A 14,871-nucleotide genomic window follows, 5' to 3' on the forward strand; every position below is an offset into this window, starting at 1 on the left:
CCGCTCCTGGGTCTCTGAGAGGGACCTGGCCTGAATTTCCTGGGTATCTGTTTGGGGCCCCTCCTCCTTCCTCCCCTTCCTCCCTCCCTTCCTCCCTCCTTCCCTCTGTCCTCCCTCATTGCCTCTTTTCCCTCCGTCCTTCCCTGTTTTGCCTCCCTCCTTCCCTCTTGCCTTTCTGTACCACTCTCCTTTCAGTTTTCCTTCCCTCCTTCCCTCCCTTCTCCCCCCTGCTCTTCCCCTCGTTCCCTCCCTCTTCCCCTGCTGCCCCTCTCTCTTCCCCCTCTCCCCCTCCTCCTCCCTCCCTCCCTCTCTTCCCTCCTCCTTCTCTCCCTCCCTCTCTTCCCGCTTCCTCCCTGGGCTTTGAATCTGCTCTCACCTCAGTCCACCCAGGGGGAACAAGGGGAGTGCACTGGCCTTGTGCCCGCAGAGCCCCTGCCCTGCCAGGCCTGAGTCCCCTGTGCCCACAGCCCCTCATCTCCCTGGAGAACCGGATGGCGACGCGCTTCCCTGACGCGGGGGACGTGCGTGTGACCGTGCAGGCCGCCTGTGGGAACTCGGTGCTGCAGGACTCCAGGGTCATCCGCGTGCTGGGTGAGTCCCCAGTGTGAGACCCCACAGACTCACCACGACGCCACTGCCCCCAGTGTGGCCACATCTGCCCGCTAGTGACCTGACTGTCAGGCCCGCCATGGCGGGAGCCTCTGTCCCAGGGGAGGTCTCGGCTCCATCCCCCCGCAGGGCTGTGGGGGCTGCCCTGGCCACTGGGTCACACGGTGCAGCTAACAAACACTGTCCCTCGAGTCCTGCTGCGTCATGGTGGGGCGGGGGCCAGCAGAGAAGCCCCCGTTTAGCTGTGGGGCTCCTGCTGTGTCTACCTGAACGCTCTGAGGACGTTGGGGAGAGTCCAGCGGCAGCCGGTGGCGCAGCGTGGAATGAGGCCAGCCTCGTGGTGGCTAGCCCTGTGGCTGGGGACCCCCGGGCGAGGCTGGGCACCGGAGGGAATCAATTTCCAAACACAGACCCGTCCCCTCCGGCCTGCACCGGAAGGTCACCTCGGGCTGGGCCTGGCGGGCTCAGAGCCGCTGGCCACGGCTGACCGGAGCGCCTCCTGGCTTTGCCTTCGTCCAGATCAGTTCCAGGTGGTCCCCCTGCAGTTTTCCCAGGACCTGGACAGCTACAACCCCAACACTCCCGAGTGGAGGGAGGACGTGGGCCTGGTGGTCACTCGCGTGCTCTCTAAGGTACCCTCTCCCGGGGCTGCGGGCCATGGGCAGGCATCTGGACGGCAGGACAGGACCGCCCGTCCGTGCACAGCGCGGGAGTCACTGTCCTTCGGTCATCTTAGCCTGCTGAGTGCCCTTCTCCCGAGCCAGACCCTGGAGGCAGGCGAGACTGGACATGCCCAGCACCCTGGGGGCCTCGCCGCAAACAGACAAAGGCAGGGCGGCAGGGGGAGGGGGCCAGTCCTCGTAGGGTCCCCAAGGCTGTGTAGGCTGAGCCCCACCCTGACCAGGCAGAATGCTGGTAAAGTGGTCTGGGTCGAGGAAGGATAAGTAGACGTTTACCAAACGCAGCGGACGGAGAATCTGAGGGTTCCCGGGGGCTGCTCAGGAATGTGTGGGTACACGCAGGTTTGCGTGTGTGTGCGTAGATATGTGTGTCTGGGGATAGACCAGAAAAGGGAGCAGGAAGAGGGAGGCAGCGGGGCCAGCAGAGCCTGAATGCTAGGTGAGGAGTGGTATTACCCAAACATCTGCAGGGCAGCAGCCAGGGCGGGACCTGCCCATCATGAGAGCCGGGGCGGGACATGAGAGCCAGAGCAGGACCTGCCCATCATGAGAGCAGGGCGGGACATGAGAGCCAGGGCAGGACATGAGAGCCAGGGCGGGACATGAGAGCCAGGGCGGGATCTGCCCATCATGAGAGCAGGGCGGGACATGAGAGCCAGGGCAGGACATGAGAGCTAGGGCGGGACCTGCCCATCATGAGAGCCGGGGCGGGACATGAGAGCCAGGGCGGGACATGAGAGCTAGGGCGGGACCTGCCCATCATGAGAGCTGGGGCGGGACATGAGAGCCAGGGCGGGACATGAGAGCTAGGGCGGGACCTGCCCATCATGAGAGCTGGGGCGGGACATGAGAGCCAGGGCAGGACATGAGAGCCAGGGCGGGACATGAGAGCCAGGGCGGGACATGAGAGCTAGGGCGGGACCTGCCCATCATGAGAGCCGGGGCGGGACATGAGAGCCAGGGCGGGACATGAGAGCCAGGGCGGGACATGAGAGCCAGGGCGGGACCTGCCCATCATGAGAGCAGGGCGGGACATGAGAGCCAGGGCGGGACATGAGAGCCAGGGCGGGATCTGCCCATCATGAGAGCCGGGGCGGGACATGAGAGCCAGGGCAGGACATGAGAGCCAGGGCGGGACATGAGAGCCAGGGCGGGACATGAGAGCCAGGGCGGGACATGAGAGCCAGGGCGGGACCTGCTCATCATGAGAGCTGGGCGGGAGTGGTAGATGTGGAGAGGGAGGTGGGTGGTGTCCGTGCCCCTGAACCCAGCAGGGCTGAGGGCAGAAGGCAGAGAAGGGCACTGGGGTTTGGGGACCAGCTGCATGATGTGCAGGGACAGGGCATCTTGCCGGGCGCATGAGCAGGATGTACGGGCATGGAGAAGTGTTCTGGGGCCAGGTCATGGCAGGGATGCAGTAAGGACGTGTCCCTCTGTCCCTGCAGGAGACCAGCATCCCCGAGGAGCTGCTGCTGACTGTCGTGAGGCCCGGGCTGCCCACCCTGGCCGACCTGTACCTGCTCCTGCCCCCTCCCCGGCCCACAAGGAAGAGGAGCCTGGCTGGTGACAAGGCAAGTCCTGCCCTGGACACCAGGTCCCACCCAGGAGTGCCCCAAGGGGGCCACACAAACTCTCTGGGACACCCCCTGTGGCCCATCCCTCGTGTTCCCCCTGCCGTGGTCTGAGGGGGTCGCTGGACACCTGCTGCACCCCCTCCCCTTGGGAGGTCATGGAGGGGCGGGGGGCGGGATCTCCTAGATCATTGGCTGGAGCTGGTCACGTGGCCTCCACTGAGCCATAAGGGATGCTGGGAAACCCAGGTGAGTAGTGCTGAGAAGACAGCTGGAGATGGGATCCAGGAGCCCGACCTCCGTGCAGGCAGCAGGCATCCGCCATGCCACATAGCAGCAGGGACCGGAGGGTCCGGGCACCCATGTGCCAGCTGTGGGACAGGGACTCAGGGGGGGAATCAAAGTCCCTGCGCCCAGTGGGGTGGCCAGAGTCAAAAGGTGGCCCATACCAAGCGTGGGGACAAAAGTCCAGCGGTCCTCGGCCAGTCAGCCGCACAGCTGGCAAGAAGTGCGGCACGGAAATGCCCACACTGGAAACAACAGCTGTGACCCGGCCTGCAGGCCACCCCGGCAGCGTGGACACGTGGAATTTCACTGAGAGCGGCTCCCGGCAGGGGGAGAAGGACAGAGGACCACACACTCCACACAGCGCCACATCCCCAGGTCAGGAGCTCAGCTCCATGGCAGGAAAGCAAATGACGCAGTGACAGCTGGTGACGGCCAGGATGCCGACACACGGAAGGCCCACGGGGTCAAGACGAGGACGGCCCATCCCTCCTCCCCGAGGAAACGTGCCCTGAGACCTCACGAGATGCCTCCCCCACCTCACGATTGGGAGAAGTGTGGAGACCACAGGGCGCACGGAGGACGGCTGACCCCGCCCATCTCAGACCTCACCTGAGCTTCCTGGGACCTCACGTGCCCGATGGCGCAGGGGAAGCGTCGAGGACGCCATCCGCTGGGCAACCTTCTTATCACCATTGTCCCTGAGAAGCTCTGGACAACTGGCTCCCCTGAACCCCAGCCCCCCTGGACAATGGAGAGTGGGCCGGTGCTCAGAGCCTCTGCCAGCTGCTAGCTGGTGGCAGCATGCGGTGTGTGGTGTGCAGGCCACCGCCTTTCAGGCCCTTTCCTAAGGCACAGGTGAAGACCAGCCATTCCCACCCCTCCACGGAGGACGTTGGGGGGGGGCGGAAGTGACCTTTGGCCTGTGGCCACCAGGTTTTGGGGTCCATCCAGGCAGCCTGGCTAAGTCAGAGTCCCAGGGGCCCAGACACACAGGGCCGGCTGGCATGGGCCAGCAGCTGGGTCTCCTGGTCAAACCCTGGATGGCGACTGGCATACAGAAATGCAGGGAGGGCAGAGAGGAGCTGGAAGAGCCCTACTGTGTGCAGGCGCCTTTCCCCTGTCAAGGTCCCCAAGAAGGGTTCCTCAAGGTCCACAAACCCGACCGTGCCCACCCAGGTAGCCCCAGATTCCGCAGCCCAGCCCCTCCTGGCCCAGGTCAGGTGGAGGCTACGCCCGCGTGAGCCACCTGTCCTGACCTCCCTGCTGCTCCTCAGCCTCCTCCTCCCGGAAGCCCTCCCTGACTGCCAATGCTGCACCCCGAGTTCCCCACCTTCGCATGCCCACACCTGCGTCCCTGTCTCCCATGCCAGTGGTGCCCCCCCAGGGTGAATGCTAACGGGCAGCTTCCTTCCCCAGGCGCGAGGACACAAGGGCCCTGGGGTCGTGGTGCTTCCCGGCCCCTGGCCCAGCCCCTGCTCCCGGGGCCCTGAGGAACCCTTCTCTCCTCTGCTTTCAGAGAGTGGCGGCCATCCAGCAGGTGCTTGGCGCCCGCAAGGTCAGCTTCCCCGTGCGAGGGGGGCTCCGCGTGCTGGTGGCCCTGCGGGAGACAGACCCGGGTGAGAGGCCCCGCGGGGACCCGGGGGCGGAGGGGTGCAGCCCGGTCCTGGGACCCCAGGCGTGGCTGGGCAGTGCCCCGGGTCACCTGCCGTGCAGCCTTCCGGCTGGGCAGTCTCCAATTAGACTCACTGCTCCCCAGCCAGCCCAGCTGGGGACCGGCTGTCCCCATGTCCCCTCCAGCAAGCGTGCTCTGGACCTCAGATGACCCCTGCCCTGGTCCCCATGGCCATCCCTCCCCGTGACAGGCAGAGGGCCCCGCCCACGGGGGTCCAGTCACGGCACACAGCAAGCCTGGCTGGAGAGGAGCGGCTGCAGCCCTGCTCAGCAGCCCTGGGCGGGGGACAGCCTCCATCCAGAGCAGCCATGTCCCCATGGGACACCCTCACTGTCCCCTCACTGTCCTGTCCCAGCCACCGCTGTCCCCTCACTGCTCTACTTGCAGATCCCCAGAGGCTGGGCGGCGGTGGCGGCTACTGGGCGGCAGTGGTGGTCTTTGTCGTCGGGCTGTTTGCGGTGGCAGCATTCATCCTCTACAAGTTCAAAAGGCAAGGCCAGCTCCGCTCGCCTCCGTGGTCCCCGGGAGGGCAGGCAGCAGCCGCGGCTTCTGGCAGGCTCTTGGGGTTGGGGGCACACAGCGTGTGAGGTTCCCTTCCCGGCTCTGCCACCGTGGTCCCCAGGGACAGAGGGACACCACCCTCCCCCGGGAGCCCCTTCTGTGTGGGCCATGGCAGCCCCGGGGGCCTGGACTGCAGGCCACCCCAGGAGACCCCTTTTCTGCCGACTTTGGTGCACGTTGGACTGGCAGGGGTGATGGGAGCCTGGCTGCTCTGGAGCTTCCGGGAGGAGGGGACGCCTCAGGCAGCGCTTGAGTTTCCTGGGCAGCGGAGTGGGACCCCCGGCCAGGCTGTGGTCTTCCCTGAGTTCCAAACTCCCAGAGGCGCTCGCCGCCCTGCAGGCCACCCGGGCCTCATGCCTCTACCTCAGTGGTGCCTCCCCCTGCATCTGACCCCCAGGCCCGTGGGAAATGGGGTCTCAGAGCCCAGCTCCAGAACCCCCGCCATCCCTGCTGGAGTGGCCGAAGCCCTGCGTCCCTGTCCCTCTTCGTGGGGAAGCTGAGGCTACCTGGGTCCTCTCAGCCTAGGGGCTGGGCCTTGCTCCGGGTCACTTCCCCAACCACCAGGGGCTGGGAGGCAAAGTGGATGACCAGACACATCTGCAGAGGGAGGGGACGGCAGCTCAGAGCACCTGCCAGGGCCCAGGGAGGGGACGGCAGCTCAGAGCACCTGCCAGGGCCCAGGGAGGGGACGGCAGCTCAGAGCACCTGCCGGGGCCCAGGGAGGGGACAGCAGGGCGCCGCACCAGGGGCAGTCCTCTGTGGAGTCCTGTGCCCGTGCCCTGCACACCAGCTGGGAGGCTGTCTCTGCCCTGCAGGAAACGCCCGGGCAGGACTGTGTATGCCCAGATGCACAATGAGAAGGAGCAGGAGATGACCAGTCCCGTGAGCCACAGCGAGGACGCCCAGGGCGCCATTCAGGGTAGGCGCTGGGACACGCAGCCTGCGGCTGCCCACGGGGCTCCAGCTCCCCTGCTCGGGCTGCGGGGGGGCCCAGGGCCATGGGGCCAGCTGGCTGTGCCTGCAGGACCCCAGTCCACGGAAGCAGTGCCAGGCAGAAGCTGTGGGCACTGTCCCCAGGGCTTGCCAGTCATGCGGCTCCACAGAGGAGCGAGGATGAAGACTGAAAGTACCAATTCCCCGAGTTGTCCTCCCCGGTCTCCGTCTGTCTGTCTGTTTCTCTTTCTTACACACACACACGCACACACACGCACACACACACTGCGCAGCACTCTACTGTTTGCCTCCACACTCCTCCCCACCCCTGCGGTGCCCACAGAGACAATGCCAGGCAGGTTTCCGCGCTCAAGCAGCGGCATGGCCTGTTGCCAGCTTCTCCCAGCTGTGGCTGGCCTGTGCTGCCTGGGAGGGGAGCCTACCAGGTAGATGAGGAGATGGGTTCCACCCAGCAGCCCTGGGCCACTGGCCCCTACCGGCTCTGGTCCCAAACTGGGGCCACTTGACTGACATCACCACACCCCCTCTGGCTCCGCCCCTTGACTGACATCACCACACACACCCTCTCTGGCCCCGCCCCTTGACTGACATCACCACACACACCCCTCTCTGGCCCCGCCCCTTGACTGACATCACCACACCCCTCTCTGGCCCCACCCCTTGACTGACATCACCACACACACCCCTCTCTGGCCCCGCCCCTTGACTGACATCACCACACCCCTCTCTGGCCCCACCCCTTGACTGACATCACCACACACACCCCTCTCTGGCCCCGCCCCTTGACTGACATCACCACACCCCTCTCTGGCCCCGCCCCTTGACTGACATCACCACACACACCCCTCTCTGGCCCCGCCCCTTGACTGACATCACCCTGTCTCCTCTCTGGCTCTGCAGCAGCAGCTGCCAGGAGGGGGAACAGCCTCAGCCCCTCCCACAACCCCCTGCTGCGGATGCCAGGGGGTCTCCCCCACTCAGGTCAGTGGGGCCTCACCTCAGCACTCCGGTCCACGGCTTGTGAGGTCACTACGCACCCACCCCTCGGTCACTATGGCGGACGGCGGGGTCCCTGGCCCACACTCGGCACGGCTGAGGCACTGCTGGCGCCCACCGCTCACCTGCTTCGCTCACGTCCGCACACGGCCTGCCTCCTGCTGTCCCCAGGTGAGGGGCAGTGCTCACAGCCGTGTCTGTCTTCTGTTGCCTAGGCAACCACTCGGGCGTGGTCCTGAGCATCAACTCTCGGGAGATGCACAGCTACCTGGTGAGCTGATGGGTGGACCACCGTCTCCCCACGGAGGACGAAGGACCACGGATGCCGCTGCAGGGATGTCCCCATGCTGCAGGGATGTCCCCATGGACACCTCCGCGAAGGCACCTCCTCCAGCCGCCAGCCCCAGACACCCCAGGAAGCCAGGGAGGGCGGCTCCTGGACACCTGGACCAGCCTGTGGTGCCACCAATGCCCCGCCCCTGCCTCTGGCCCTGGTCCCTGCTCATACCACCCCGGCAACTCCGACTTGCTGCCCAGCTGAAGCCGGACTTCTCCTGGCCAAGGCTGCTGGGTCCTGAGCCTGGGGCAAGGACGCTGGGCTGGCTGGGCTCTGGGGATTCAACCTCTGCCCTGTGGCTCCTGTCCTTGCTGCAGGCTTTCCAGAGTCCCGTAAGCCAGGCCACCCAACACCAACCCCCAGGCCCTCCACTGTCCCTCTTCTTGTCAAACAGATCGTGTAAATACCTCTCCAGGTAGCCCTTTGCGTTCAGGTCACGTTTAACGGTTAAGCTAAGCAGTAGCCACGGGGAATCCAATCCCCTCTTCTATACAGGCCAGAGCTCCCTGGCTTTCCCCGGAGGCGTGGTGGGCAGAGGGGTCTCGTCCCACAGTCCTCCAGGCTGCCAGCGGGAGGCGCCATCACAACCCCCTCCATGATGCGTCCCAGTCTGGCAAGCTGTGCTTCCCGCCTGCTTCAGGACCCGTGGAGAAGGGAGCCGGGGACGTGTGGATGGCAGAGCTGCTGCGGCTCCCCACGGTGAAAAGGGCACTCAGAGAGGTGGAGGCAGGGTGAAGACATGGCAGGCCAGCCTGGGGACGGGCCCTGGGCTCTCCTCCGGGGTGGTGCCCGCTCACGGCTGCCTGGGGTCAGGGACCGAGTGCAGTACTACAGAGAGACAGCAGGACAGTTCACCTTTTGCCTTGAATCATGAAGTCAGTCCCCTCCCCGCAGGCCTCTCCTCCAGCCTCCACTGGGCTGGACTGGGGACCAAGCCAGAGCCTGGGCCCGTAACCTCCAGGCCAGCACTGACCCTGCAGCTTGGGGTCATCTCCCTGTCCATCCTATCGCCCAGAGACGAACCCTCCCATCGGGGCTCTGCCGGGGCCGGGGCACTGGGCCCTGTGGAAAGGACGGCCCCGGTACCTAGGCCCTATGGACCCAGGTTAACTTGGGGGTGGAGGGCAGAGCAGACGCACAGCCAGGCCGTGGGGCCCCCAGGCTCTCCTCTTGCAGTCCACTGACTGCCTGAGGCCCCTGGGCTTCCAGAGTGGCCTTACAGGCCACCATTTTCCTTGCTGAGGTGCAGGGTTCAAGGACCCAGTGCCTGTTAAAGCCTTTGCCACAGGCTCTGTGAAGGTGGTGGGCGCCAGTCCCCACCCCCCGCCTCCCGCCCCCCAACTCACTGCAGAGACACACGGAACAAAGTCCAAGCCCACGGTCCCTGGCCACCGGGGAGCGTGCCACACAGCCCTCCCGGCCTGGGGGTGACTGACGGCGTATCCGGCCCCGTGACCACTCAGCTAGTTCTCAACGCGGTTCCGGCAGGGTCTTCCCTTCATTATTGTGTGGGTTTCCCCCTGGATCTGGAGCCTGGGAACCACGTAGCACCTGAGCCCCCTCCCCCAACTGCACAGCGGGGGGTGTCCAGCCAGGACCCACCGGTGTCACCCGGGGCCCCATGCCACCTACTGGGTCGGCGGGCGGGCGGGCAGGCGCCTCCTGGCATATGCACATAACAAGCAACGCGCTCTTCCTTGTTTTTCCTTTTTAAAAAAATCAATAAATCATTTGTGATGCTTTTAACAATGGTTAAATGAACGTGAGCCACTGCGCCTTATTTTGAAGACAGCAGGCAAGCCAGGGCTGAGTGTCTGAAGGTTTAGGCAGGTGAGGGACAGGGCGGCCCCTAGGAGGAGGGAGGAGGCAGGCAGTGCCACCTGCTGGGTGCTTCTGGTCCCAGGGGAGGCTGTGCCTTTCACCTCCACCTCCTCACCCCCCCACCCCCAGAAGCAAAGCTTTGGCTCCAATGGCACAAAAAAGCCCGGACAGCACCTAGGCCTGAGGAGATCAAGCCTCAGGACTGGCACAGAACACAAGAAAACAGCACACAGCTGAAATGGCTCCAGGAAAGTTCTTCCTCTGTCTCCCAAAGTGCTGCCACCCTGTCAAGCCCCCTCCCACCCAGTGCCCTCCACCCCCCCTCCCCGCCCTCCAGGACACCGCAGTCTGCAGCACGAGTCACATAAGGAAGATGCCAAGGCCTGGTCCACGTGGCAGTTTTATTAAGAATACATAAATGGGTGGTCGCACCAAAGGGCGCCGGTCAGAGGCTACAAATGTAAAACTGTAGAAAACTCAAGTAGTAAAAGGGAGACTATAAACGGGGGTTAATGGTTGAAAATTAGTGTCTCCATGGCAATCTCTTCATAAAACTCTGTCCCTTATGAATTAAATACAGTGAGAAACACACTCAAAACATATTTACAGGTTTTTTTCCTAATGGGTTCTACCAACATATTTAATAATAATAATAATAATTAAAAAATCTCTCCTCTTTCTTTGCCAGCTTCTTTCAAAAAGAATTTTAAATATGACTTTAGTTTTTGTTTTTTTTTTTTAAATACAATCAGGAAATAATTACATTCTGACCATGAAAACATTTTACAACAGACAGCCTTGGTCAATGTATTCTGAATGTCTGTAAAGGAAAAGCTGGTGTCACCATGCAGAGTATTTCCCTTCTCGGTAGAGAATTAATTACAAAGATGATCTCCCTCACCGCGCTCTGGTCCCCGGGAATTGTGGTCGTCCTGACCCCATTCTGGAATGCCTGCCCTGCAGCAGGGACATGCACGGGACGCCAGGCTGGGGTTTCCGCGCAGGCCTCTCTGCCTGCGCTGGGCCTGCGCGGGCCACACAGGGCTAAGTGGCCTCTGCCGGGGCACCGTGTGGACATTTTCAATGCTCAGTTTAGTTCACAGTATGGCTCCAGCGCCCAGTGGGACGAACAAAGAAACAACAGGAACAAAATAATGGTCTCGGAAAAACTGCGTCATGAATCTCAAGTCGCTGCTTCCATTCGAAAATGATTTTGGGAAAGAAGGAGAAAAAACAAACAACAACAAAAAAAAACCAAGAGGCAGGCCCGGCTTTTTACCATGTCAACACCAGCCAGCACCATCTCATGCATGGCCTGTGGCGGCGGGAAGGGGAGGGGACACGGAGGGAGGTGGCTCTCCTGATACCTTCTCCACACACAGCTGCAAACTGCTGCCCCTCCCCCACCCCGCCCCTCCAAGGCCTCTCCTGCCCCCCCTCACGGTAACTCCTGTGCCAGGCAGGGCCCCCCCCCTTTGGCAGGAAAGTGGCCATTTGTGCCTTGTAGCTGATGAAACTGGGGACCGGGGACAAAAGCTGCATCTCCCCAGGGAGGGTCTTGCCGGCTTGGTCTTTTGGAAAGGGCATGTGGCTGTGAGCTTTGCCCATGGCCAGTGCCCAGCCCTCCCCTCAAAGCTGTCCTTGAAATCCTGCCCACGGGTTCCAGTGGCGGCACAAGTGCACAGACTTCAAGGTCGGCTGGGTGAGTGGTGACTCGGAGACAGGACAAGGGAGACACCTTGTGGACACCTGGGCTGGGCGTCTTAGACAATGCATGGGGCGGGGGGGGGGGGGGGACTTGGACCTACAGCTGGCAGGGGGTCACATGGGTCCCAGAGGAAGGGTTCTGAAAGATCCCACCTGGTAGGTCTATACATCTGGGACAACACAGCTGACCCTTCTGGTCACCCTGTAGCTCACAGAGACAAAGCGACAGTGAGGGCTCGAGTCTGCGTGCAGGCTGGGGACCAAAGCGGTCTGTTCCTATGCAAAGGGCTGGTGAGTTTCCAGGAAATGTAAGACAAGTCGAGGACATCCTTCCGAAGGATAGCCAGAGCAAGCCCACAGAAAGGCGGGGCGCAGGGGCGACGGGCAGTGGTGAGCGGCAGTACTTCCACGGAAACCCGCCCGGGGCAGGACTGGACCTGCCCTCTGCCCACTGGCTGTCCAGAGCTGCAGCCAGGCTGAGATGGCCAACAGAACCCCAGTGGGCTCCCTGTACGTACACCGTATGTACAGATATAAATTAAAACTATATATTGAACATATACAAATAAATAACTTATTTTGAAAGCAAATGTTTTCTAAACGACCTTTCTGATCCAATCTATAAATGACAAGGCAATGTGGGCAGGCGAGGAGGTGCAGTGAGAACCTGTCCTTGCTGCCCTCGCCGGCTGCCCGCACCCACACTGCCCCTGACGGGGGTGTATTACCAGACAGGGGTTTTAAACACGAAAGGGCCATGCCAGGAGCCCACACGGACACCATCAAAGCTGGGGACAGCTCTCGTGGCAAAGCAGTCTGCTGACTGGCTCGGCCTAGAAGCCTGGACCTGAAGGCAGAAAGGACTCACGGTTTCACAGACTCACAGAGGTCTCAGAAACCAGGGAGGGCCAAAGAGCTCTTCCCATGGCACTCACTCCCGCCTGGCACCCCTGCATGGGCTGCTGGGGAGAAGGGACAACAGTAAACGCTGGTGGGCAGTGCCCTGTGGGTGGGGCTGCAGACTGGCAGCCAACCCCTCGAGAGCCAAGAGGGTTCCTGGCTCATGGCTTTGCAACGAATTCAAGTGTCCAGGGCTGCTATGAGCTTCCGGCACTCCAGCCACCACTCTCCTGCTTCTGAAGAAAACCAAAGGCAGCTGTGGGCCTGGAAATCCAGTGCTAGGAGCGGACCTGGCCCTGAAGGACACGGACGGGGGGCTGGGCTGTCCAGGGTGGGCCCTGAAGGCACCTCTGGGAGACGGTGGCCAGACAGCATTCTGCCACCTGTTCCTATGTAGTGAGAACATTCTGGCTTGCGGATGAAAGGCTGGCCTTGCGTGGAGATCCCAGGTTCTCCGCCTTGGCGAGGGAGCCCAGGTTCTGGAGGGCCTGCACCGCACAGCGGTGGAAAGTTCTGGAAAGCACCCCTGAGAACAAGGCAAAACCAGGCCTCCTGTGTGTCCATGGCCTCTGGAGGCCCAGGGCTGCAGCACAGAGGCAGGCAGAGGTACTGGGGAGGAGTGGGGCCTGGGTCTGTGTCACCAGGGGGTCGGGCGGGTCCAGGGGCCTGGCGCTCTTGAAGGCCCTTCTCAGGCTCAAGATGGCCCAGGCCTGAGGCTGTGAGTTCTACCCTTTCAGGCCAAGGGGGAGAGGAGGGAGGCTACGTGTGGGGTGGGGGGCAGGATCTCAGGCCAAGGGGAAGGGCACGTGTGAGACAAGAATGAAAACTAACTGGGAAGGCAGGACCAGGAGCTCCACAAGGGGTTAAAAGATTGCTTTTCCAAAACAGGCTAAAAAGAATGGCAGCTCTCAGGTCCTACAGACCACAGCACATGACCGATCACAGCACCCCAGCCTTACCCCAGGGATGAGGGGCCAGGCATGGGGTGCAGACATGGTAACGTGTGGCCTTGGGGTTCTGGCACATGGAGGCCGGCAGCGGGCAGCGGCTCCAGGCAGGCTGGGGTCTGGCAGGGCTCCAGATCTGTTATCTGCAGGCCAGGACGGGCTGCATCTGGTCAAGGTGGCTGAAGTGGTCACAGGCTATGACTTCTGCAGCCAGCACGGGAGCTTTGCACGACAGCGCGACACTCCTCTTTTTGTTTCTGTGTTTTAACAAAGTCTTACGGGTGAGCTCTGTCTCGGGCACACCAGCCAGGCCACGCCGACCCCTGCATTCCTGGGGTGGCGTGGGAGAGCGTGGCTGAGGCACAGAGGGGCTGGAGCAGTGCGTAGTCTCTGACAGCGCAGGGTGGCCTGCCTTCCTCTAGGTCCCGTTCTTCAACTCCCACTCCTGGAAGGAAGGAAGGACGGACGGCTGCATCAACACGCGCGTGGGACGCCATCCGGCCAGAGTGTGCCAGCTGTGACCCCCGAGCTTTCGGGAGTGAAGGACGGTGAGTGCCTGGCCGCCCACCCTGATGCAGAGGTGGCCCCTGTGACGGGCATGGTGGCTCACGCCAGTAATCCTGCATGCTGAGCAGGCTGAGATCTGAGGATCAAAGCCAGCCTGAGCAGAAAAGTCCGTCGATTCTTGTCTCTTAATTAACCGGCAAAAAGCCAGAAGGGGAGCTGTGCTAGAACACCAGCCTTGAGCAAAAAAGCCAAGTGGGAACGAGGGGCTCTGAGCTCAAGCCCCAGTACTGGCTTATCATAATACAACAGACCTCAAGGTGGGGGAGGTGTCCACGGCTGGGGGAACGAAGGAGGGAGACAGACAGACGGACAGCTGAAGCACTCACAGTGCAGTGGCTCAGACCCTTGGCAAAGCCACGTTGGGCTCTCGCCCGCATTTGGCTCAGACCTGGCCCAGCACCTGGCCAGTGCACGTCCTTGGGATGTGTCCCCAAGGCTGGGGGGGTCTGCCTGGAGCTCCGAGGGCCCCGTCTCTCCTGCCTGAGCCTCCAGGGGCTCTGAGACCTTGTAATCTCTAAGCAGAGACCACAGGGAGTGCAGGGCAGCCCCGCGGGAGGTCCCCATGCGTGCTGGCTCCCTCGTCCTGGGACAGCAGAGGACTCACCTTGGCCTTTCGCAGCACATGCCCACGGCAGGGCGAGCTGCCCACGGCCGGCCGGCTCTTCTTCAGGACGGCTGCACTGTTGACGGGCAGTGGGCCCTCGGCGTCACTGGTGTCACAGCTGGAGACGGGCGAGTTCTCCAGGGTCCGGTGTCGGAAGCCGGGAGACTGCCCGTGGGAGAGACCCTGTGAGTACCCGCTGGTCTCCCAGAAGGAAACACTGCACCCACTTTTTACTCTGCAGTGTGGGGGACTGGACCAGGGCCTTGCACGTTTTAGAAAGAGCCGACCATCGAGTCAGTCACCTCCTAGCCTTGAACGTGGTGAGTCTCCAAGGAGAAATGGCTTACAGGCATGAGAATACGAGCAGGGCCACCACGGACAGTGAGAGCCCCACTCTCAGGGAGGGAGGGCGGACAGGAGAGAAGGAAGGGAAGGACATGGGAGTGGGGAGGGAGGAAGAGGAAGGCTGAGCATGGGATGGGGGGATGATGAGGGGGAGGCTGAGGCACAGAGGAGGAGGAGGGGGTGGGGCGTGTACAGGAGTCCTGCCTGCATTCTGCACTCAGAGCCCACCCTCCTGCTCTTGGGGGCTGTGCCCTCACTGCCACTGCCTGGAGACACGAGGGCGCTTGGACCCGTGTTAGCCCACGATCGGGT

General features: G+C 62.6%; 2 protein-coding genes across 3 annotated transcripts in view; one reads left to right on the forward strand and one right to left on the reverse strand.

Moving 5' to 3' along the window:
* The window catches only part of Sorcs2 (sortilin related VPS10 domain containing receptor 2), a 241,080-nt gene extending 232,790 nt beyond the window's left edge, over window positions 1–8,290 (forward strand). The window contains exons 21-27 of the mRNA XM_090343870.1: window positions 468–591; window positions 1,129–1,241; window positions 2,735–2,860; window positions 4,665–4,764; window positions 5,208–5,310; window positions 6,197–6,300; window positions 7,547–8,290. Of these exons, the coding sequence (XP_090199996.1) occupies window positions 468–591; window positions 1,129–1,241; window positions 2,735–2,860; window positions 4,665–4,764; window positions 5,208–5,310; window positions 6,197–6,300; window positions 7,547–7,611 (735 nt within the window). The 3' untranslated portion in view covers window positions 7,612–8,290. The remainder of the gene's footprint in view (window positions 1–467; window positions 592–1,128; window positions 1,242–2,734; window positions 2,861–4,664; window positions 4,765–5,207; window positions 5,311–6,196; window positions 6,301–7,546) is intronic.
* A 2,988-nt stretch (window positions 8,291–11,278) lies between these two features.
* The window catches only part of Afap1 (actin filament associated protein 1), a 70,715-nt gene continuing 67,122 nt past the window's right edge, over window positions 11,279–14,871 (reverse strand). For both annotated transcript variants that reach the window (XM_090343872.1, XM_090343871.1), the window contains 2 exons: window positions 14,215–14,379; window positions 11,279–13,488 (listed from right to left, as the gene is read on the reverse strand). In XM_090343872.1, coding sequence (XP_090199998.1) covers window positions 13,462–13,488; window positions 14,215–14,379 — 192 coding nt within the window. In that variant the 3' untranslated portion in view covers window positions 11,279–13,461. The remainder of the gene's footprint in view (window positions 13,489–14,214; window positions 14,380–14,871) is intronic.

This window comes from Megascapheus bottae, chromosome 13 (genome assembly GCF_031878675.1).
Source record: "Megascapheus bottae isolate mThoBot1 chromosome 13, mThoBot2.hap1, whole genome shotgun sequence".
Classification (NCBI taxonomy): Eukaryota; Metazoa; Chordata; class Mammalia; order Rodentia; family Geomyidae; genus Megascapheus; species Megascapheus bottae.